This window comes from Saccopteryx bilineata, chromosome 3, assembly GCF_036850765.1.
Source record: "Saccopteryx bilineata isolate mSacBil1 chromosome 3, mSacBil1_pri_phased_curated, whole genome shotgun sequence".
NCBI classification, from domain to species: Eukaryota; Metazoa; Chordata; class Mammalia; order Chiroptera; family Emballonuridae; genus Saccopteryx; species Saccopteryx bilineata.
Window position 1 is genome coordinate 68413677 of NC_089492.1, and position 23652 is coordinate 68437328.

Genomic DNA, 23652 nt, shown 5'->3' on the forward strand with positions numbered 1-23652 from the left:
TGAGCTCAGATGAGAGATCTAAGACTACAGATACAAAATTGAGTTTTGTCACTGTGTAGCAATGTGACTTGAAGGTTAACTTTGTCTCCAGGAAGTAAAATGGAAGGTTTTTCCATTCTGTTCAGTTACGTTGCAGTCATTTATCATCTGCCTACAACATGCAAAGTATTCTTGTAGACATACTGTGGGGCATTAGTGTAAAAAATGAAAGCTAGTTGGCTCTTTGTTTATGCTCAGAAAGGAGATATACAGGGTCTTATTTTAATGTATATTTGGGTAAATCCTAGAGGAGAAGCTAAAGTGACGGGATTGTAAGGAGAAAGAGGAGAATCAAATTGGGAAGATCTGGGAAAACTTAAAGGTGATGGGTTTTGAGCTGATTCTTAAAGGATTGATAGAACTTCATCAGTAGGTGGATAGAAGGACATTATAGACAGTCTTGGAAACAGAAGAAATTTAGTGGGTGTTTTTGGGAACAGAAACCAACAATCAGATGGTTTTGTGGCCTAGGGTTTGAGAAGGTATATGATTTGAAAAAGTAGTTAGGGCTAAGTTAATGATACTTGTAAATTCTTTTTATTAGAGTATTTCAAATTCAAGAATCTCTTTTTTTTATTAATTCATTGTGTTTACATAGATTCTAATGTCACCTGTGTTCCCCAGTACATCCCCCTGTCTCCTTCCTTGTAAGAATCTCTTTTAAACATGACTTGTTCACTTGGATATGTTGTGAGGCAAATTGTATTTTTTCAAACTTAATTGTTGAATACAGTAAAAGCTTGTAACCAAGTCAACCTATAAAAGGAGCTATGAATTATTCCTTTCCCCAATGTGATAGTTATGAGGTTGTACTGTAGTCACAATAAATCCCTATGTTATCGCTAGATTATAAAATCCCACATATGACTAACAGGTGATTTCAGTTTCATTTTAGTCTTCGATCTTAAAGGTTTACAAACTCCTTAATGATCCTTGTTTTCAGTGAAGAAGAAATAAAAGATTCCCGGGATGAGGATTTTTCTGGAAGGGACTTTTGAGTTAAAGAAGGCTTTTTGTATTTGACAAGTAAGTCTATATTTTATATGTGTTAAATTCGGTCGACAAATGAAAGTTTGCTAGTTCTTACTTTTGAAATATCTGCTTAATTGCAAACAGATCATGTACAGTGGGCAAAGGTTATATATTTTGGCTGGCAGTCAGGAAGCCACATAGCTGGGTTGACTTCTGAATGAAATTGGATTGAAACTGTCCAGTTAAGTTAGGCTCACAAGTTTCCTGGGAAGCCATATTTTATAGATGGTGTTATTTCTTGTAAGGTGGTATTGGAATAGTGATCAATTGCAGGGATAGAGATGAATTGTCCTTTATACAAGTTATACAATTATGAAGTTATTGAAAAAGCTGCAGACCCTGTTTATGGAAGCTACTATATTTATTACCTTGCTGTGTAAGTTTCTTTCGTGTTGGCATTATGTCCTGTCTCACTAAATTAGTAATATACAAGTTGTCATCTCAGACTAGCCTATTGAATTTGATATTCTACTAATAAAGCAATCAAGTTTTTTAGAAATTATTTTTCCCATCTTATAAAAGTTGACTCAAAATTGCTAGTATTTTCCATATCCATGCCAGGTAAAGGAAGCTTGCTTGTGGGGAGAGTGATTAAGAAATGCATATATTGAATGCTTAGATATTATAGTTTGTAATGTTTGGGATATCATTTATAATTAAAAAGTGTTTTGCTTATTAGAGATAACATCTAAACACCTCAAATCTCTATACCTCAGTTTTCTGATCTGTAAAATGGGGTCAATAATACCCTTCTCATAAAGATTTGCAAGGATTAAATGAAATAATGAATGCAAAGCACTTCATATGTAGTAAACAGAAATGGTAGGAACTATTATCTACCCTTCCACTATATGTGCGACATTTTTCCCCCTACATAGTAAAGCTTAAGAAATTGTATTTTTTAGAATAATGTTAAACCAAGACTTGGATACACATTAAACAGAGCCAGTATAACCATACTAAGGAATGACTGCTAATATTTTGTGGAACTTTTATTTCTGGAGGACATACTCAAAACATAGTGCATTACACTTTCCAACTATGCTGTTCCTTCCACCTGGAAAGATTTTCCATATGATATCCACATAATAGATTTCATTACTCAAATGTCAACTTCACAGTGAGGCTTGCCCTGACCATTCTTATTAAAATTGCAACCCATGATGTACCTGCCTCTGCTCCAACTCCTTATTTCTCTTAGCATGCTCTATGTTTTTTTTTCGATAGCACTTATCACCTTTGAATATGATATTTAATTTACTTATTTATTTTATTGTTAATTGACTTTCTCTGCTAAGTTCCACAAAGGCAAGGACTGCTTTCTTGTTGTGTCCTCACATGCCTTTCTTCTGGGTATTTGTTGGGAGGATGGATGAAGATAGATCTCTGGTGACTCTTCCTTTTCTTATAAGGACATCAGTCTTAACTAATTAGGGCCCCATCTTAATGACTTCTTTTAACCTTAATTACCTCCTTAAAAGCCTATCTCTAAATAAAGTCATATTGGGAACTAGAATTCTAACATAATTTTTCAGGGAAATGATTCTGTCCATGCATATAGAAAAGAATGAGGAAGAAGAAAAAAATAAATGAATCTATAACACCATTAATTCAACAAATATAACTATGTTAACATTTTTGTATTTCTCTAGACATATATTTTCTTTGCATTTTCAAATCTTTGATATCATAGTTTGTACTTCTTCACTTAACATTTTGAAGGTGAAGTCAACAATTGCAAACTGAGATGCTTACAGGGATCAGGTAGGCAGGTAAGGTATTGATTTATCAAACACTAACTGTGCCAAGTACTTTTCTAGAAGTTTATACCGTATTTTTCTGTGTATAAGACACACCTTAATTTTGGGGCCTGAAATTTGAAAAAAAAAAGTATTACGTAAAGTTATTGAACTCAAGATTTATTCATCATAAAATTCATACAACTCCTCATCACTGTCAAAACTCCCATCCATTAGCTTGTCCTCATCTGTGTTTGATGATGAATCACTGTCTTTGCCTTTTCCTCAGTTCCATCTATGGCATTTGCAATGCCACACTTCTTAAATGACTTGACAACAATCTCAATCTTGGTATTATCCCAAGATCTTTTCACCCAGGTACAAACTCTCCTATAGTTGGTTTCTTCACTCTTCCGGCTGGTGTCAAATAATCCCCAGAAGACTTCATCCATTGGTTCCATTTGTCTCTCATGGCAGCTTTGAAGGGTTTATTAATGCTGACATTAAGTGATTAGAGTTGGGCTATCAAGCCTCCAGGTATGATGGCAAGTTTTGTTTTTTGCTCTGCAGCAATCTTCTTTGTGATTTTTGTTATGTGTACCCTGAACTGATCAAACACCAATAAGGCAGGTTTGCATAAGAGCCCATTTGGTCTCATTCTCCAAACATTCTCAAACCAGATCTTCATCTCATCCTGATCCATCCAACCCTTGTCATGAACGTGGACAATCACTCCTTGAGGAATGTCTTCTTTTGGCATTGTTTTATGTTTGAAAATCAGCAGAGGAAGCAGCTTGGTTCCATCGGCACAACAAGCTGGAACAACTGTATAATGGCTCTTCTCATATCCACCCTGTTCTTATCAACAGTTCTGTTACTTGGGACATCAAACTGAAGGAGGACTTTGTCTATATTTGCAATCTGTCCCAACTCAAACTGATGTGTCTTCTGACACATGAATGGCAGAACGATGAAATTTAGGGACCGTCAGCTCACAGCTTTCAGGCATCTTTTGGGCAAGTCTGGTGCATGTACGCATGCTTAGTCCATTCTAAATATTTTCTGAGCCTGAAGCACCAGTTGTGTCCTCCTTTGAAACCAGTAACTTCTTTTTCATCAGCAATTCTTCTTGCCTCATGCTGTATCATCTTTGTGGAACAGGAATTCCAATTGCCCTTTGCTCTTCAACCAATATCTTCAATTCCCTCTCTAAATCAGGCCATTTTGATGACTTGCCTCTCATGGCCTTCTTCTGCCATAGTGTTTTCAGTAGGGTTTCTTCTTCCTGTAGCTAGTCTCGGATTGATTTCTCAGTTGGAGGAGGATCAAACTTATGTTTAACAGCATGATTTTCATTCACTTTTGCAAACTGGATCACTTTTAACTTGAATTCAGTACTGTATGAAAATCTTTTCTGAGCCATTTCTGGGCAGAATGTGGCAAAACATAACCTACTGTAATATACTGATAACAAGTGCAAAACAATGAGTGCAAAAACAGTAAGTGTGAAAAAGCAGGAAATGCAAGTAAAAAAAAACTACAACCACTGTATAAGATGCACCCAGTTTTTAGACCTCAAATTTTTCAAAAAAGCGTGTATCTAATACATGGGGAAATACAGTATCTGTTACATGCATTATCCTTCTTAACCTGCAAAACAAGCCTATCTGAAGTGTGTGTATGTATATATATATATATACATACACACACATACACACACACACCAAATCTGCAGACTCAATGGTATTTCTTTAATTGTCCTAATTAATTGCCAATATTTCATATAAAAATCCAGATTTTCCATTTGATGACTTGCCTCTCATGGCCTTCTTCTGCCATAGTGTTTTCAGTAGGGTTTCTTCTTCCTGTAGCTAGTCTCGGATATATGTATGTGTGTGTGTGTATATATATATATATACACACACACACACACACACACACACACACATATACACACACCATTATAATCTCTGTATTTCAGATGAAGAAAATAAGGCATAAAGGCATAAAGTTATAAAATAACATGTTTAAGGATACACAGTGAGTAGGTAGCTGCAAAGTAGCATTAAGACCTAGCTGTTGAAATGACTGAAATGGGGTGGCTGGCTACTGTGGTGAACTTGAAAGAGCAATCCCCATTTAGGGGGTATCCAATGCTAATGGAGGAATGGTAGTCTAGTGTAGTAGATCTTTATTTGTATTTTGATGGCAGTGGAAAATCTGGATTTTTATATGAAATATTGGCAATTAATTAGGACAATTAAAGAAATACCATTGAGTCTGCAGATTTCATTCAGCTCACATTTACAGTGTGTTTGTAAAGTCATGGTGCACTTTTGACAGGTGACAGGAAAGCAACAAAAGACAATAGAAATGTGAAATCTGCACCAAATAAAAGGAAAACTCCCAGTTTCATACCTATTCAGTGCAGTTCGATGTGGGCTCACGCACAGATTTTTTAGGGCCCCTTAGGTAGCTATCCCGTATAGCCTCTATAGACTCGTCACTGACTGATGGCCTACCAGAACGGGGTTTCTCCACCAAACTGCCAGTTTCCTTCAACTGCTTATCCCACCAACTAATGTTATTCCTATGTGGTGGCGCTTTGTTATAAACGCGCTGATATTGACGTTGCACTTTGGTCCCGGATTTGAATTTAGCGAGCCACAGAACACACTGAACTTTCCTCTGTACCGTCCACATCTTGACTGGCATGGCCGTGTTACATCATCATCTGCACATGCGCACATGCTGCCACATCATCCTACAGAAACTGAGAGGGTTTTCCTTTTATTTGGTGCAGATTTCACATTTCTATCGTCTTTTGTTGCTTTCCTGTGGCTGGTCAAAAGTGCACCATAACTTTATGGACACACTGTATAAAATAGGAGTCATAGTAGTAGTATCTGCATCCCAAGTTTGACATAAGAATTAAATGGGGACATTTTACATGCAACATTTAGTTCAATTTCTGGCACACTGTGCTAAGTAAATATCTATCATTAGCAGCATAAACATTTTCTCCAGTCATCTAAATTCTTTGTAAGTTTCATTTACTGTTGTTTTTATTTTAAGAAATTATGTAATGTGGCTCAATGGAAAGCATTGGCCTGATATGTGGATGTCCCAGGTTCAATTCCCAGTCAGGGAACACAGAAGAAGAGACCATCTGCTTCTCCACCCCTCCCCCTTTCCCTTCTCCCTCTCTCTCTCTCGCTCTCTCTCTCTCTCTTCTCCTCCCGCAGCCATAGCTCGATTGGTTCCATTGAATTGGCCTTGGGTGCTGAGGATGGTTCCATGGCCTTTGCCTCAAGCACTAAAAAGATGGTTTGTTTGCTGAGCAATAGAGCAATGGCCCCAGATGGGCAGAGCATCGCCCTCTATTGGGCTTGATGGGTGGATCCTAGTGGGGCACATGTGGGAGTCTATCTCTGCCTCCCCTCTTCTCACTGAATAAAAAAGATTAAGGAAAAAGAAATTATGTAATGTGTAAGTACAAATACTTTGTAAAAAATTCAAAAAACATGAGTATATTTAACTGAAGTGTTGAAGTTTTATTTGCTTCTTACTCTCAACTCCTTTCTTCTCTCTATATATAATTAGAAGCCACAAATGCTATATTTATCTTTCTGGCACTTGTTTTCTTTACTTCATAGGTCTCAGAGATCTTTTGAAATCAGGTTATACAAAGCTATGTTATTGTTATTAAATTTTGCATGGTATATTCTTTAGTATACATATATCATAAGTTGTAGAGCTAGGCCTCTCAATTGTTATTTAGGTAGTTTTCAATTTTTTGCTGTTGTATAAAAAGTTCTGTGAAGATCATATGTATCTTTGTGCATATTTGTGAATATTTCCCTGGGATTGATTCCTAAATTGGATTGCTGAATCAAAAGTATATTAAAAATTTTTATAGCTATGGTAACCTTTTTACAAATCATATATATATGTTTTATTTTAGGTGTTGTCATCTGTAATGAAGATCATTGTGAAACAGAAGCTTGAATAAAGCCTTGTAACATTGAACCTAGATTAGAGATTTAGAAAGAAAGTTAAAATTAGTCACTCTGATTTTAGTGTTCCAATTTAATAATATTTATTCTTCTAAATAGATTTAGGGAGTAGAAAATAAAATTCAGTGCTATATTAAAGGATGCACTAATATTTCTTCTGGTATTTTTTTCCTTTTTGTATAAGAAAGTAGACAACCGAGACCTATAGTGATTCATAATGAAATATACTAAATTGAATTTTATGATGTCAGTTCTTGGCATTATATTCTATATAGCTGATTTAATTGTGGACATCTGGGTATCTTTTATGTTTTTCCATGAAGGACAATATGTTTTTGGTGTTTTAACAGTGAGCTTTATGCTTTTTGGAACACTTGTGGTTCAGTGTTTTAGTTATTCTTGGTTCAATGCCGATTTAAAGAAAGCAGGACAAGAAAGTCAGCATTGTTTTCTTCTACTTCACTGCTTGCAAGGAGGAATTTTTAGAAGGTGAGTGTACAGTTTTGATCATTAACACTATATTTTTTTATCCGAACAGAAACTACCTTTCTGTATGTAGGTTGTCAAATGTACAAAGGTCTCCTATTTGCATGTAGTACAAAGGTTATTTGCTCCTTATTTTGGTGCTTGTGTAAGTCATTGCTGTACTGTCAGAAGTTTCCAGGTTTATTAATAAAGTGTTTTAGTTTACCTAGTTACTTTTTCTGGTATGCACTCACTTTTTATGAAAATGAGAAACACATATTTCTATGTCTTGTGATTTTCTGTTTTATACTCTAAGTCCAGTAGTGCACATATAGCCTATCACTTGCACCTCTGTTAGAGCACTTAGTTTTTTAAGTTACTTGTACCATTGACTTAACAAAATAAAAAAATTTACTGTACTAGTGTAGTAGCCATGTGGTTAGCTGATATAGAATCATGCACAGAACTAAAAGCAGCTTTAAGGATCATGTTCAAAACCTTATTTTATTAGTCAAAGAAACTAGTATCTAAATAGACCCTGAGAATTCCATGATTCTCTGTATATCTACTTTCTTACAACTTTTTCATTATTACCTTAAGGTATTTAATTCTATTAAAAGCACTATATATATCTATCTATCTTAAAAGCAAAGAGAAAAATTAAAAACATTAAGAGGATAACATACTGTTTTGTTACAGTTACATTTGGAATTTGAACTATTTTAATAGTTTACATATAACATTAATTTCTGATTCTATCATGTTAAAAAGCAACACATTTATGGCAATTAGTTGAAAGTATTAAAATTTTAAGGCTTTTTATATATTAATGGTAATAATAATAAATTTGTGTGGTGATTTATAGTTTTCAAAGTATTTTCACATACTTTGTCTTTTTAAAGCTAGAGTTATTAAGGTTATAACGTGAGAGAAACAAAATATGCAGTGAGAAAAAGTATAGGTTTTAGGGAAGCTGGAAAGTACTTTAGATGTTGATATTGGAAGTTAATGTATGTTCTCAAGATGAAAATGTTTAAAGGGATGGAGTAAAAGTTAATGCTCATAAGTATATATGTGTAATAAATAAGATATAATGAATATTCTACATGAGTAATAATGACAGTTATGTAGTTATATCTAGAGAAGGATAAAATTTACTCTTGCAGAGATTTTATTTATTGATATATTTTTTAAAATTTTCTTTTTGTATTTTTCTGAAGTGAGAAGCGGGAAGGCAGAGAGACTCCCGCATGTACCTGACCGGGATCCACTCGGCATGCTCACCAGGGGGCAATGCTCTGCCCATCTGGGCTTCGCTCCATTGCAACCAAAACCATTCTAGCACCTGAGGTGGAGGCCATGGAGTTATCTTTAGTGCTTGGGCCAACTTTGCTCTAATGGAGCCTTGGCTGCAGGAGGGGAAGAGAGAGAGAGAAAATAGAGGGGGAAGGGTGGAGAAACAGATGGACGTTTTGTCTGTGTGCCCTGGTTTGGAATTGAACCCTGGGCTTCCACACACTGGGCCGAAGCTTTACTGCTGAGCCAGCTGGCCAGGGCTTCTCTTGCAGAGATTTTAGAAATATGAGAAATTCCTTGTTATTTGCCATTCAATAAATGTAGAATTTTCATATCTATGGAACTATTTTCATTGGTATTTCAAATAATGACTGAAGGTACTGTAAGACATTGTGTTATAAATTAGAAATTGTATTATAAAAGATTTTCATTGTCTTGACATACATAGTAATTTTTGATTGAATGTTAGACTTATATAAAAAATTATAGAGGTTCCAGATAATACCATTTTCCTTTTCTCTTTTGGCATTTAGAGTAAAGGTCAGTCTACTCCTGGTTTGTACCTAGGGTGTAACCTTCCAGAACACTGAGAGCCTGGTGTGGTCATGCTCACTCCCACATATCCTGAAGACTGCCAGTAATTCTGCTTTACCTTTTCAAGACTTTCCTGCTTAGCATTTAGCCTTTCTCTTACAGTTTCAAAAGTTGGCAAGTGTCTTGGAGAAAAAACTGACTGTGCTTTTGAGGTCCTTATCTTCAGTCATGTAAAATCTTTAAAAACTCTGCTATTTCTTTTCTGTTTTCTAACACCAGCCCTCTGCCTGGGCAAAATCCCATTTTCAAATCTTGTCCTAAGTAACAATATCAGCAAGTACCTTCAGGCAACCAATATCTGCGGAAACATTAGCTTAGTTTCCAATTTCTTTAGTTGTTCTGGCAGGAGCATCGGCCTGCTCTAATATACTACATCCTACATAGAACAATAGTTCACGAAGTGCAATCTTTAGTTATCCCATAACGTTCAGTCTTAAATTATTCCAAGTCTAAAGTTGAACAGAACCTTTATTGTTCTCATAAATAATATAAAGACCTCAAAACACTTAAATTCCATATACCATGTTCCTAACACATACATTAATGTTGCCGACATTTTAATTCTTGTGTTTAATATTAGTAATCATATTATTGTGTTTTTATTTCTGTTTTATATAGTTCAATTTTATTAAATTTTGTTTATATTTATACATATATTTATTATTATCTTTATTTTTTATTCCTTCTTGAATCTCAGACTTTCCATTTAGGATCACTTTTCTTCTGCCTGACTGAGGTCCAGAATTACATCAATTGAGAGTCTATTGTGATACAGTCTCTCAGTTTTTGGTTGTCTAGAAATGTCATTATTTCATCATCTTTTTTTTTTTTTTTTTGTACAGAGACAGAGTGAGAGTCAGAGAAAGGGATAGATAGGGATAGACAGACAGGAACAGAGAAAGATGAGAAGCATCAATCATCAGTTTTTCGTTGCGACACCTTAGTTATTCATTGATTGCTTTTTCATATGTGCCTTGACCGTGGGCCTTCAGCATCTTTTTTTTAAACTGATTTTCATCATCTTTCTTGAGAGATATTTTAGTGGCTATGGAATTCTAGATGAGTAGTTATTTTTCCTTAGTGTATTACATTCTTTTGGTTTTCACTGTTTCTCTTTAAGTGTTAGATGTCAGTCTTACTACTGTGTGTGTGTGTGTGTGTGTGTGTGTGTGTGAGAGAGAGAGAGAGAGAGAGAGAGAGAGAGAGAGAGACAGAGAGGGAGAGACAGAGAGAGGGACAGATAGAGACAGACAAGCAGGAAGGGAGAAAGATGAGAAGCATCAATTTTTGGTTGCAGCTTCTTAGTCTCCTTAATTGTTCATTGATTGCTTTCTCATATGTGCCTTGACTGGGGGGCTACAGAAGAGCAAGTAACTCCTTGCTCAAGCCAAACTTGGGCCCAAGCTGGTGAGCCTTGTTCAAACCACATGAACCCACGCTCAAGCTGATGACCTCAGGGTTTCAAACCTGGGTCCTCTGAGTCTCAGTCCGAGACTCTATCCACTGCGCCACCACCTGGTCAGGCACTAATGTTCTTTTAAAAGTATTTTGTCTTTTTTCCTTCTGGTTGCTCTTAGGATTTTTCTATTTCTCTTTGGTTTTCTACAGTTTAATTTTGATATGTCTAGGTGTAGATTTATCTCTCTTGCTTGGGATTTGCCAGTCCTCATGATTCTTTGAAACTTCCAACAGTTCTGCACAATTCTTAGTCATTAATTACTTTCTCACATTTTCTGTACTATATTTATCTCTTTGCTTTCTGTGACCATAAAGAAATGTATGTTAGACCTTCTCACTATATCTGACATGACTCTTACATTTTAGTTATTTAAAATTTTTAATTTTTGGCTCTCTATGGTACATTCTGCGTTATTTTTTCAAAACTCCTATTTCACTAGCACTTTCTTTTACTGTGACTAAGATGTTATTATATATAAGCACTTAAATTTTGAGTATCATAGTCTTCATATTTAGAGGCTATATTTGATTCTTTTCAAATCGATGTCATTTTTTTGTAGTTTCCTGTTCACTGCAGCTCTTACAGAATTGCCGTTTACCTCTTTAAACATAGTAAGCATAGTTGTTTCATTTATAATTTCAATATCTGAAGCCTTTTCAGGTTTGTTACTATTGGCTCTGCTTCTACTATTGTGTACTCATATTGCCTTGTTTTCCTGCATATCTAGTATCATGTCATTTATAAACAGGAATAATTTGATTGTCTCTTATAAAATATTTATTTCTTTTATTTATTTTTGTTTCTCTCTCTAGGCCTTTCAATATTTTTAAAAATTTTATTATTATGTAGGAATGAATTTTGTCAAATAATATTTCTGTACTTATTGAAATGGTCATATAATTTTTCATTGGTTTATTTTTTCATTGATTGATTTAATGCTGTTAAATCAACTTTGCAGTCTTGGGGTAGGTTTTTTTTTTAAGGAGCTTTTTAAAAATATTTTTTTAAAGACTTTACTTATTTTAGATGAGAGAGAGAGAAGAGGGAGGAGCAGGAAGCATCAGCACCCACATGTGCCTTGACCAGGCAAGCCCGGGGTTTTGAACTGGTGACCTCAGCGTTCTAGGATGACGCTTTATTCACTTTGCCACCACAGGTCAGGCATGAGGTAGACCAGGGGTAGTCAACCTTTTTATACCTACCACCCACTTTTATATTTCTGTTAGTAGTAAAATTTTCTAATCGCCCACCGTTTCCACAGTAATGGTGATTTATAAAGTAGGGAAGTAACTTTACTTTATAAAATTTATAAAGCGGAGTTACAGCAAGTTAAAGCATATAATAATAATTACTTACCAAGTACTTTTGTTGGATTTTCGCTAAGTTTTGCAGAATAAATCTTTATAAAACAACTTACTATAGTTAAATCTACCTTTTTATTTATACTTTGGTTGCTCCACTACCGCCCACCATGAAAGCTGGAATGCCTACTAGTGGGCTGTAGGGACCAGGTTGACTACCACTGAGGTAGACCTTAATCAATCATAATTTTTTTATACATTGCTGAATTCCATTTGTAAATAGTTCATTAAGCATGTTTGTGTCCATGCTTAGGAGGGATATTGTTTTATTATTTTCTTTTAATATCTTTTGCCAGTTCTAGATTAGTTTTATGCTAGCCTGATAACAGAAATTGGTAAGTATTTCTTCTTAATTTTCTGAAGGAATTTGTACAAGACTGATGTTTTTTCTGCCTTAAGTGTTTTTCTTTGTAATTAGGGTTTACTTTGCCTCCCTTTTTCTAGCTCATTTCTATGGTACTTATATATATTGTTACTATTAACTCTTTTTCCTTTATCTAGTAAAAGCATTTAACTATAAATTTTCCCCAAACCTGTGCATTAACTGTATCCCAGACACTTTGATTTTTTTTTATTATCCATTAATTCAAAATATTTTTTAGCTTCCCTTGTAATTTCTCTTTTACTCAAATGTTAGGCTGTATTTAAAAATTATTTTTAGGTATTTGGTTTTTTGGTAGATATTTTAATATTGGATTCTAATTCCACTGTGGTCAGATAACATACTCCTAAGATTTCAATTTTGAAATTTATTTAGGCTTGTTTTATTGTCTATTGTATGGTCCATCTTTATGATTCCATGTATACCCAAAACATGCATTCTACTGCAGTTGTTGATTGGTTGTAATATTTAGAAATGATATTTAGTAAGTATAGTTGATAGTGGTGTACAGAGATTCTACATTCTTATTGATATTTTGCTTAGTCATTAGGTGTGTTGGGCCAATTGAGTAGCCATTTGAAAAAAAATTACAGGAATTATAATTGAACCTTCACAGTAAGGTCTGGCTTAGCCCATGCCAGCACATGATCTTGGAAAAAGTTTAGCCTATTCTGTGATAAAGGTGAAATTTTTAGAAGTATATTGATAGAAACATAGAGGTGGCTACAAGAGAATTTTAAAATGTTGCAGTTTGTCTTCATCCTCCCAGACTTTAATGTGACAAAATATGGGTTCTAATTCCTTCTAGTCAGAAGAAAATCTGGTATAAACTGGAAGAGTTTTGTTTCCAGAGTACTCTCCCCTTCAGTGCAAACCACGAGGATAAGAAAAGAGGTTTTTTTGTATGTCATATATAAATAAGCAAACCACACAGAGATTGTAGAAATGGACCAGAATGAAGTAAGAGGAAGCAATAGCCAGTATATGAAGCATAAGAACAGTAAATGTTAAAAAAAAAAAAAAAACTCACCCCAAACAGTAAAGGTTTTGATTAACTTTAGAACTGGGGTAATTTAAAATTGCATGTTATGGACTATATACTTCTAGGTAAGATATCAGACATCGTATAAATTTCAAACTGATCAAGTAGAATGGGGAAGGCCTTTTTAACTATGAATCAAATTCCATAAGCTATAAAATTAAAGCCTTAACTATTCAAAATGAATGTCAGTGAACAAAAGCAAAAGTCTCACAACAAACAGAAACAAAAGCAAAGCTAAACAAAAACATTAACAGTGAAAAACATTTGTAACTTATAACATAGGGCTAATCTTCTAATATTTAAGAAGCTTCTGAAGAAAAAAAGTAAAAGGTCATACTGCCAATAGCAGAGTGGGAAAAGAATAAGAATAGTTCATAGAAAAGAATATGTGAATATCTCCTAAGTTCTATGAAAGATGCTAAAGCTCATTCCTAACAAAAAAATATCACTGAGATATTATTATTCACTTACCAGATTTGCAAAAATCCAAGTGATAATATACTTTCTTGATGGGTAAACAGGTACTGTTACACTTTGTTGATGGGAGCATGCATTGATACAATCCTGGTGGCCGGCATTTTGACCATATTTCAGATGCATATACCTTTAGCTCAGAAGTTTCACTTTTGGGAATTTATCATACTTGTATCCATGTCAAATGACATTAGCACAGTTTTTCAATTGTAGCATTGTTTGTAATAGCAGAATATTGGAAACAACTTAAGTATCTATTGCTAAAGTTTATGATGCCCTGGCCATTTGGCTTAGCAGTAGAGCACTGGCCTGGTATGCAGAAGTCTTGGGTTTGATTACCAGTCAGGGCACACAGGAGAAACAACCATCTGCTTCTTCACCCCTCCTCCCAATATTTCCCTTCCCACAGCCATGGCTCAAATGAGCAAGCTAGCCCCAGGTGCTGAGGATGGCTCCATAGCCTTACCTCAAGTGCTAAAGTAGCTCTGTTGCCAAGCATTGGAGCAGTAGCCCCAGGTGGGCAGAACATCAGCCTCAGACTGGGGATGGAATGGGAGGGCATTGCCAGAGGATCCCAGTTGGGGCACATGCGGAGTCTGTTTCTCTGCCTCTTGTCACACACACAAAAAAAGTTTATGATATATCTATGCAGTGGCAATACTTCATAGCTCTTACAAAGAATGATAAAGTATTCTATGTGCTGAAGTGGAAAGAGCTCAAAATACATCTTAAGTGAAAAGACAAGGTGAAGAAAGCAGGTATAACATATAATCTGTGTAAAAAAGGTGATGAAAGGCATATTTAGGTTTATGTTTGCTTGAATATGCATAAAGAAACTCTAGAAAGGTACACATGAAAGTAGCAATGGTGAATTCTTGTGGTCATAGGGGAGGGTGAAAATTAGGTACTTGGGTTACAGGATTGGGATTAGTTTTTTCACTGAATAACTTTTTGTATTTTTTTTAAATTTAAGTTACATGATTTTTTTTTTTTGCCTATTTGAGCAATTAAAAAAATTAAACAATTAAAAGAAAAAATTACATTAGGTTGGATAATAGCAAAAATGCCAGGTAGATAAATGACACCTCCCTTTTTTCTTTTTTTCTTTTTTATTATCTGAAGCTGGAAACGGGGAGAGACAGTCAGACAGACTCCTGCATGCGCCCGACCGGGATCCACCCAGCACGCCCACCAGGGGCGATGCTTTGCCTCTCCGGGGTGTCGCTCTGCTGAGACCAGAGCCACTCTAGCGCCTGGGGCAGAGGCCAAGGAGCCATTCCCAGCGCCCGGGCCATCTTTGCCCCAATGGAGCCTTGGCTGCGGGAGGGGAAGAGAGAGACAGAGAGGAAGGAGGGGGTGGGGGTGGAGAAGCAAATGGGCGCTTCTCCTATGTGCCCTGGCCGGGAATCGAACCTGGGTCCCCCCCCCCCCCCCCAACGCCAGGCCAACGCTCTACCGCTGAGCCAACCGGCCAGGGCCCACTTCCCTTTTTTTAAAAAAATTTTTTTCTGTGTATTTTCTTAGTTCAGAAAGTGGCATAATACTGAGACAAACAGTGAGAAGTAAGCAAAATTAAATCAGTTCATAAAAATGAACCACATTATCCAAGGGTATGGAAAACTTGGAGATTTGCTGAATTATATATCCATTTCCCTAAGAGAATAGATATTGACTTCATGTTGGTAGATAAAAGACAAGAAATGTCAACATGAATTATTTATCAGGTATAAGTGCCTGTTGCTATTAAGTATGCTGTTAGTGCTCAAGGGTCTGTGAATAGAATGTTTCATTTTCCAGAATGTAAATTAGATGACACTTCTGCAACTCCATTTTATGTATGATTTGTGATAAAACCTCTCTCCTTGCCAAAGGAGATTTTTTCCTTTGACCAATATATGATAGGCATTTGAATTACATATTTGAAATTTGGAAGTTATTTTTTTTCCCCTTTTATAAACATGGTAAAAAAAGTTCAAATTGTATAAAAGTGAGTACAAAGGGAGTTTAGTCTTTTTCCTCCCACAGATTCTTAGGCCACAGGTTCAGTCTATCAGGCGTCCCCAAACTACGGCCCGCAGGCCGCAATGCTGCCCCCTGAGGCCATTTATCCAGCCCCCACTGCACTTCTGGAAGGGGCACCTCTTTCATTGGTGGTCAGTGAGAGGACCACTGTATTTGGCAGCCCTCCAATGGTCTGAGGGACAGTGAACTGGCCCCCTGTGTAAAAAGTTTGGAGACCCCTGATGCTCGGTAGAGAGAAGAATGTGTAGGAATCAGGATTAAAATCAGACAATTATGAGACTATTGAAGTAATCCAGGCCAGAGACTAGATTGTTAGCCATGGAAATAAGTGTTTAGATTTGGGTGTATTTGAAGTTATAACCAAGAGAACCTGCTGAGAAATTTTTATAGATAGGAGAAAAAGAAAGGAGTTGGAAAGTATTCCCACATTTTTGATCTGAGCACTATGGTGAACGTTAGTACCATTGACTAAAATGGAAAACACTGACAAAAGAAGCAGATTGAAAAGGATATACAGGGGTGATCGAGTATGTTTACAGTTGTGAATGTGCGGAACAGTGTTTATTTTTGTGTTATTTATTATTGTGTTATTTGTATTATTAGCCTTCTTATTGTTGTTATTATTTCATATCCTTACTTTTGATTTATCTTTCATGTAATGATGGCTGGTAATTTAACTAATGACCAACAAAAGTGGGATACTTAAACCTACTTTTGCCCACCCCTGTGTATTCGCTGTCCATACTTTATATATGGGGAAACTGAGATGTAGGTAAAAAGTTTTGACAAACTTTGGGCTAGAATCCTGGTTGCTTTAATTGCTAGACTCAGATTTCTCCTAAGTAATTGTCTCAATTATTTAAAATTAATTTTACTTGTATGATGATAATTTATGTTCATTTAAAAATTCTTTTAAAAGAAGAAACTGAACAAGGATGTTTTAAAAGCCTGAGAATTTATGTATTTTCTAGAATAATAATGGTCACAGAGACTAGCACCATGCAGATATTGAGTAATTATTTGCTAGATTAAATTGAAAGAAAATTCAATCTCATTTTCAACTTTGACATTATCCTAAGGGCATGTATTCGTCTTGTATTTAAGATAAATTGCATGAATTGAAATTGCAGTTTGTCTTTCAGAAAGTAGTGGTTAAGACTAGGAATCATAAGCTCTAGGTTTGGACTCCAGTTCTGCCCCTTAACCTCTGTGTAACTTTCAGGGAATCACTTTCTCAGCTTTAGTTTCCCTATCTATAAAATGGTACTAATACCTACTCATCTCACATAATTATTGTGAGTATGAAATGAGATCATGTATGTTTAACAATGCTAGCATAAAATGGCACATCAAACATGAAATAAAAGTTTATGGAGCCCTGGCCAGATAGCTTGGTTGGTTGGAGCATTGTCTCAATATGCAGAGGTAGCTGGTTCAATCCACTAATTCGATCCCTGGTCAGGACACATTCAGAACTAGATCTATGTTTCTGTCTTTCTCTTTCTGTCCTTCTGTCTCTCTCACTCTCTCCTCTCTCTTCCTCTTTTTTTAAAGTCAATAATAAAAAAAAGTTTATGGAGTTTGAATCTCAATAAAGCCACTGGGAGAAGAAATTGATAGTAAAGTTTGTGGGAAAAATCTATAGTTAAAGAGATGCTACTTTTTTTCAAGATTATTGTGTACATGAACATCCATGTTACAAAGTATATGTTACAGAAGATAAATGTTCATGTTTACTTTACAGGTATTGGTTTGCCTTGAAAAAGGGTTATCTTGTGGCTTTCAAAAATAGCAACAAAACTGATAACTTCGTAGAAGAACGAATTGATCCACATAAAGAAGTTATAGATAGAGTGACTGATTTGAGCATGCTCAGGCTATTTGAGACCTACCTGGAAGGCTGCCCACAATTTGTTCTTCAGCTCTACATCTTTCTGGAATATGGTCAAGCAAATTTCAGTCAGTGTAAGTCTTTCTCATACCTTTTGTTATATAGATACTACTGAGATGTTATGTTAACTATATAACTCGTTGGCATGTTTTAGAATTTTTAATTGTTTTTCTTTATAGAATTATTTATTTTTTAAAAAAGAAGTACTTGGTTTAAATATTTAAAAGTATATAAAGATATATTATTTCCTTCCCTCTTCCTATTCCTTCCTTTGTTTGCCCAGAAAGGAAACTATGTTTTTTTTGATAATTCTTAGAAAAATTTTTAAAAAGCCTATATTAATTCTTAATCTTTGTTTCTCTGTCTCTCCCTCCCTCTCTTCCTACCCTCAACTTTTATAGAAATAGTAACATAAAATAAAAATTCCCTTTGTTTTTTCTTTTTTTTGCATTTAACAGTGTATCTTGAAGACTACCCATATTAGTATAGTAAGAACTCCTGCATTCATTTTTTATCATCTGCATAATATTACAGATTATGAATGTACCATGATTTATTTAACAAGTCTTCATGTATGTTAATTTAGGTTGTTTCTATTATTTTACTATTGCAAAAAAATGCTGCAATGAATAATCTTATGCATGCATCATTTTGCATGTGTTAAGTATATCCATAGGATAAATTTCCAGAATTGGAATCAGTTGCTGAAAATGCAAATGCTACAGAATTCATGAAAGTTAGCCAATATATTCCTCTATTATAGCATATTTCCTTTTTTAGGGTAAAATGTTCAGTTTTAAAGGACAGTTTGATATTTCCATTAATTTTTTTAAAAATAGGTATTGAATTTGAGATATTAAACAAAATTTATTTGCTAAATGATAGTCTCAGTTTTTAAAGAGATTTTATTTATTTATTTATTTTCATGGTGGGGTGGGGCATCATGAGAAGTATCAACTCATAATAGGTACACTTTAGTTGTTTCTTGGTTGCTATATGTGCCTTAACCAGGCAAGCACAGGGTTTTGAACCAGTGACCTCAGCATTATAGGTTGAATGCTTTATCCACTGTGCCACCACAGGTCAGGCGATAGTTCCAGTTTTTATTAATGACTAAGGTTGCATGAAGACTTGGATTCATCTCAAAGGGTCAGATTGTCATCATTTCTGGAGCTCCCTCTATGCTAGACTCATCTGTGAGATTAGTTCATTCTTCTAAATAGTCTTTCTGTTTCCAATTTCTCATAAGCCTCTAGATTGTAGCCCCTTCTAATATTGTTATCTTGGTTGTTAGACACTGAAATGAACCTATTGTGTATGAGACCTCTTTTTTCTTAGTGATGTAAATAATTTATGGGTTGGGACTTAGATGTTCTGTGTCACATAGTTACTGAAACTGGAAATTCAACATTTAGAGTTTATAGCCTGTCTTATGGTAGATCTGCTGATGATTCCAGGTGGTACATAGCATCTGGATCAGCAATGGGATGCAGTGGCAATTATCTTCATATTATGATTCTATCCTCATTTCTTAAAAAAATTTTTTAAATTAAATTTATTGTAGTGACATTAGTTAAAAATTTATATGGGTTTTAGGTGTACAATTCTATAATATATCATCTGTATCCTCATTCTTTAATTTCTTCTTGAAGTAAGGAATTGAAGTATTATTTTAAAAAGCAACAACAAAAAAGGAGAAATAATCACATTGTCTAACAACAGAAGAATTGGTAAATAACTTATTGTACACTGTTACTATAAAAATTATGTAGTCACTGGCAATAGTGATGCCTTTTAATGATACAGAAAAAAAATTCTAAAATAAAATTTAAGCAAAAAGCAGTTTATCAAATTTTCTATCATTATACTTTTAAAGATACAAAGAAATTATGATATAGAACAATGTCTAGAAGAAAATAAAAAAAATGTTGACTATGGCTGCTTATGGGATTATGAATGAATTTATTTAATCTCCTTTATACCCTTCTGAATTTCCAACTTTTCTACAGTAATCATACAGTGTTTTGTCAATCAGGAAGAATAACTCAAAATGTTAGAAAAAAATCAGGTTACACGTAGAAGTACTTCAGAAGGCTGAACATATGTTTTTATCTTTGCTTCTTCCTGATATCATACTGATAAGGAGAGTAAAGGAGTAAAAATAATATAAACTGACAAGAACAAAGAGAATGCAGAATAGAATAGTAGAGCAGAAATATCAACAAGTGTTTAGAAGATGGAAAGCATATGAAAAACTTGGGTTATCCACATCAGCTCTACCACTGAAAGGCTAAGTTATTTGAATCAACCTTCTCTCTGAAAATATCTAAAACTATTCGGTACACATTTTCAAAAGTTTACATAACAGAATCTGATACAAAGGGCCAAATATGCATGAAAGTAGGAACTCAGCAGGTTCAAGTAGGACTCTGAGGCATTTATACCCTAAGGGTTTTTACTGAACCTTAAAAACAACAAGTTCAGTTTTGATGGTTTCCCAGGGTATGGAAGACTGAAAACAAAGCTCAGGGTCTTCACAAGGGAGGGATGTCAGGTAAAAAATTCTAATTTATAAAACTGGATTAATGACCTTCTAACAGCCCTACCTCAAAATACAGTCACATTAGTAAACATGGGATACAGTTTTATGAAAGTCCCAGTTTTGACAGTGGGGCTAGAATATGTAGGGCCAGCAGGGGCTGCCGCCGTTGTGGCCATGCAGGTTCTCCTTGAATTCAGACAGACGGTAAAGAAACAGTGGAGCCAAAAAATGGTGGGTGTAAAGCCAGTAGACAGGGCTGCCATCACAGCAGCCTGGCCCATGCAGGTTCGCATTGGATTTGGACAGTCAGTAAACAACAGAGCCAAAAACTGATGGGCCATCATCTTTAATCCTAGCTTGCACCCGGCAGGCAAGTAAAAAACACACACCGGGCTCCAACACCCACTCACATTCAGTGCTCACAAAGCTACTAACTTATCCGAGTTTCCTAGAATCAAAGATTTCTAGCTCACCAGACTTATTCACCTCTGTTTCCCATCTCCTTCCTTCTCCCTGCACAAACTCTGCATAAACTGGCTTCTCACTCAACACTCCGCCATCTTGGCTGCTTTTTCTGGCCTCCTCCACATGGCCTTTCTCTTCTCTCCTCTCTGCTCTCCCCTCTAATATGAATCTCAGGAACCAAGAGAGCAAGCTCCTGTTCTGCCCCCATTTTATAGTGTAGAAATCCAAACTTTAATCCAATATACAAAATAGGGAAGTCTCTAATACAAAGTCACCCATTTGAGGCATGATGGGATTGTACCACCCCACATCAAAACAGGGTGGGAAAGGCTTAGTCCTAAAACCAAGCCCCAGGCTACAAGGATCCTGCCTGCCCACAGCCTGCCCCCAATACACATTAATATCACCTGGGCGACGGCTTCCATGTGGGCAGCGCCATCTTTAACAAAGTGAGCATAATATATTTTATCTGCCCAACAGTGGGCCATTCCTTTATTAAAGTCTTACACCGGTTCGTGAGCAAACACTCAGGGAAAATACTTCCCTCTCGTTCAGTGCTACCAAAACCTTGACACATTCTCCGGTTCCACAACCAGGAGAATCTTCTCCAGTTTCTCCTAGAATCAAAGGCCTCACTGGTCTCAGTGGAGCATGCAAAAGCCCCTCACCTTTGGTTTCCCATCTGTACACCTCCTCTCTGCACAAACTGGCTTCTTCTTCAACATTCTGCATTCTCTCTGCTCTCACTATACAAACATGGCTTCTCTCTCCTTTCCTGTTCTTTCTTTTTGAAAACATTCTGGTATGAAAACCTCTCCTCCAGCAAACGTTAGTAAGACAATGGCCCTTCCCAAGCAGTAAGGTAATTTGCAATTTCACAGTTCACATACCTGGTGTATGAGTAGTAATGAAATTACTGTTCTATTATTTTTTTTGCAGGGGGGGGGATGGGGTAAAGATGTTAAATCTATAGAGATTTATAAGTTTTTGAGAACATACTCATTTGATCCCTCATCTTAAAGATGTGGGAGTTATTAATACTTAACTCAAATGTATGTAAAATTTTCCCCTCCCTCCCTCCCACTTCTCTCTCTCTCTCAATGATGCTGCCTCTTAGTGAATTAGATAAATGCCCAGGGTTGAAGCCAAAAGCCTGGAATAACTATGACTATATCTGCAGTGTCAGAGAATTTCCAGAGTATGTAGTTTTCACTTTATCAGTTGCTCAATAAAACATGTACAAAATTTGTATAATTTATTCAGAATGTTGTAGAGGAGTCTAATGCAGTGGTTAACTACACCAACTTTGGAATCAGGTAGATTTATATTCAAATATCAACTTTCTGCAACTTGCTAGCTGTATAATATGGGTCAAGTAATATATATTCTCCAAGCCTTAATGCCTCATATGTAATATAGGAATATTAATTTCACTCTCAAAAAATTAGAAGAGATAAGTATATAAAGTACCTGCCATGTTTGTGGGTGTGTGTATATACAGACAAAACATGTATAGCATATAGTAATTTAATATTGCTATTATTATTCCTATAACAATACAGTAAAAAAATTTTTTTTGTTTTGTAGGTGCAGTCATCATTGTCTCTTGCTGTGCTATTTCTTGGTCGACTGTTGATTATCAAGTAGCTTTAAGAAAATCCTTGCCTGATAAAAATCACTTTAATGGGCACTGTCCCAAAATCACATATCTCTTTTACAAGTTGTTTACATTATTATCTTGGATGCTGAGTGTTGTGATTCTTATAATCTTAAATGTTAAGATTGCTTTATGCCTGTTGTTATTTCTTTGGTTTTTAGGTATATTATGGGCATTTAAAAACCAAACTCAGTTTTGTGTTTCCATAAGTATGGAGTTTTTATACAGGATTGTTGTTGGATTCATTCTTATTTTTACATTTTTTAATATTAAGGGACAGAATACCAAATGTCCAATGTCTTGTTATTATATTGTAAGGGTACTGGCCACATTGGGAATATTGATTGTGTTGTGGATTTGCCCACTTTCTATTTTTAATGCAGACTATTTTCTACCTATCAGTTTTATTATAGCCCTTACTCTTCTCCTTGGAATTATTTTTCTTATTGTTTATTATGGGACTTTGCACCCAAACAGAAGTGAAGAAACACAACGTGATGAAATTGATGGGAAACTAGTGCAAATAGATTGTCGAATGAAATATTTCTTAATGCAATAAGCTATTAATTTTTTTAAATATATAATTTATATTTTAATTTTTTTAAATAAATTTTTATTAATGGTAATGGGATGACATTAATAAATCAGGGTACATATATTCAAAGAAAACTTGTCTAGGTTATTTTGTCATTAAATTATGTTGCATACCCTTTGCCCAAAGGCAGATTGTCCTCCGCCACCCTCTATCTAGTTCTCTGTGCTCCTCCCCCTCCCCCTAACTCTCTCCCTCCCTTCCTCCCATGTCCTCCCTCCCCCCACCTCTGGTAACCACCACACTCTTGTCCATGTCTCTTAGTCTCGTTTTTATGTTCCACCAATGTATGGAATCATGTAGTTCTTGTTTTTTTCTGATTTACTTATTTCACTCCTTATAATGTTATCAAGATCCCACCATTTTGCTGTAAATGATCTGATGTCATCATTTCTTATGGCTGAGTAGTATTCCATAGTGTATATGTGCCACATCTTCTTTATCCAGTCTTCTATTGAAGGGCTTTTTGGTTGTTTCCATGTCTTGGCCACTGTGAACAGTGCTGCAATGAACATGGGGCTACATGTGTCTTTACGTATCAATGTTTCTGAGGTTTTGGGGTATATACCCAGTAGAGGGATTGC

The 23652-nt window shown here is 35.5% G+C and overlaps 1 protein-coding gene across 1 annotated transcript; it reads left to right on the plus strand.

Annotated features, from left to right (window-relative positions):
- Nucleotides 1-934: 934 nt before the first annotated feature.
- XKR9 (XK related 9) lies at nucleotides 935-23118 on the plus strand. Its single transcript, XM_066264686.1, has 4 exons — nucleotides 935-1065; nucleotides 6775-7315; nucleotides 17666-17886; nucleotides 22407-23118. Exons 2-4 carry the CDS (start codon nucleotides 7044-7046, stop codon nucleotides 23033-23035), a joined length of 1122 nt encoding a protein of 373 aa, XP_066120783.1. The 5' UTR covers nucleotides 935-1065; nucleotides 6775-7043; the 3' UTR covers nucleotides 23036-23118.
- Nucleotides 23119-23652: the final 534 nt, after the last annotated feature.

What these genes read in the sequence shown, in the direction of transcription:
- XKR9 (XM_066264686.1), top strand. Translation starts at nt 7,044, where the DNA reads ATGAAATATACTAAATTGAATTTTATGATGTCAGTTCTTGGCATTATA. An exon ending in CAAGGAGGAATTTTTAGAAG is followed by an intron (nt 7,316 to 17,665) that starts GTGAGTGTACAG and finishes TTTACTTTACAG; the next exon opens with GTATTGGTTTGCCTTGAAAA. An exon ending in TCAAGCAAATTTCAGTCAGT is followed by an intron (nt 17,887 to 22,406) that starts GTAAGTCTTTCT and finishes TTTGTTTTGTAG; the next exon opens with GTGCAGTCATCATTGTCTCT.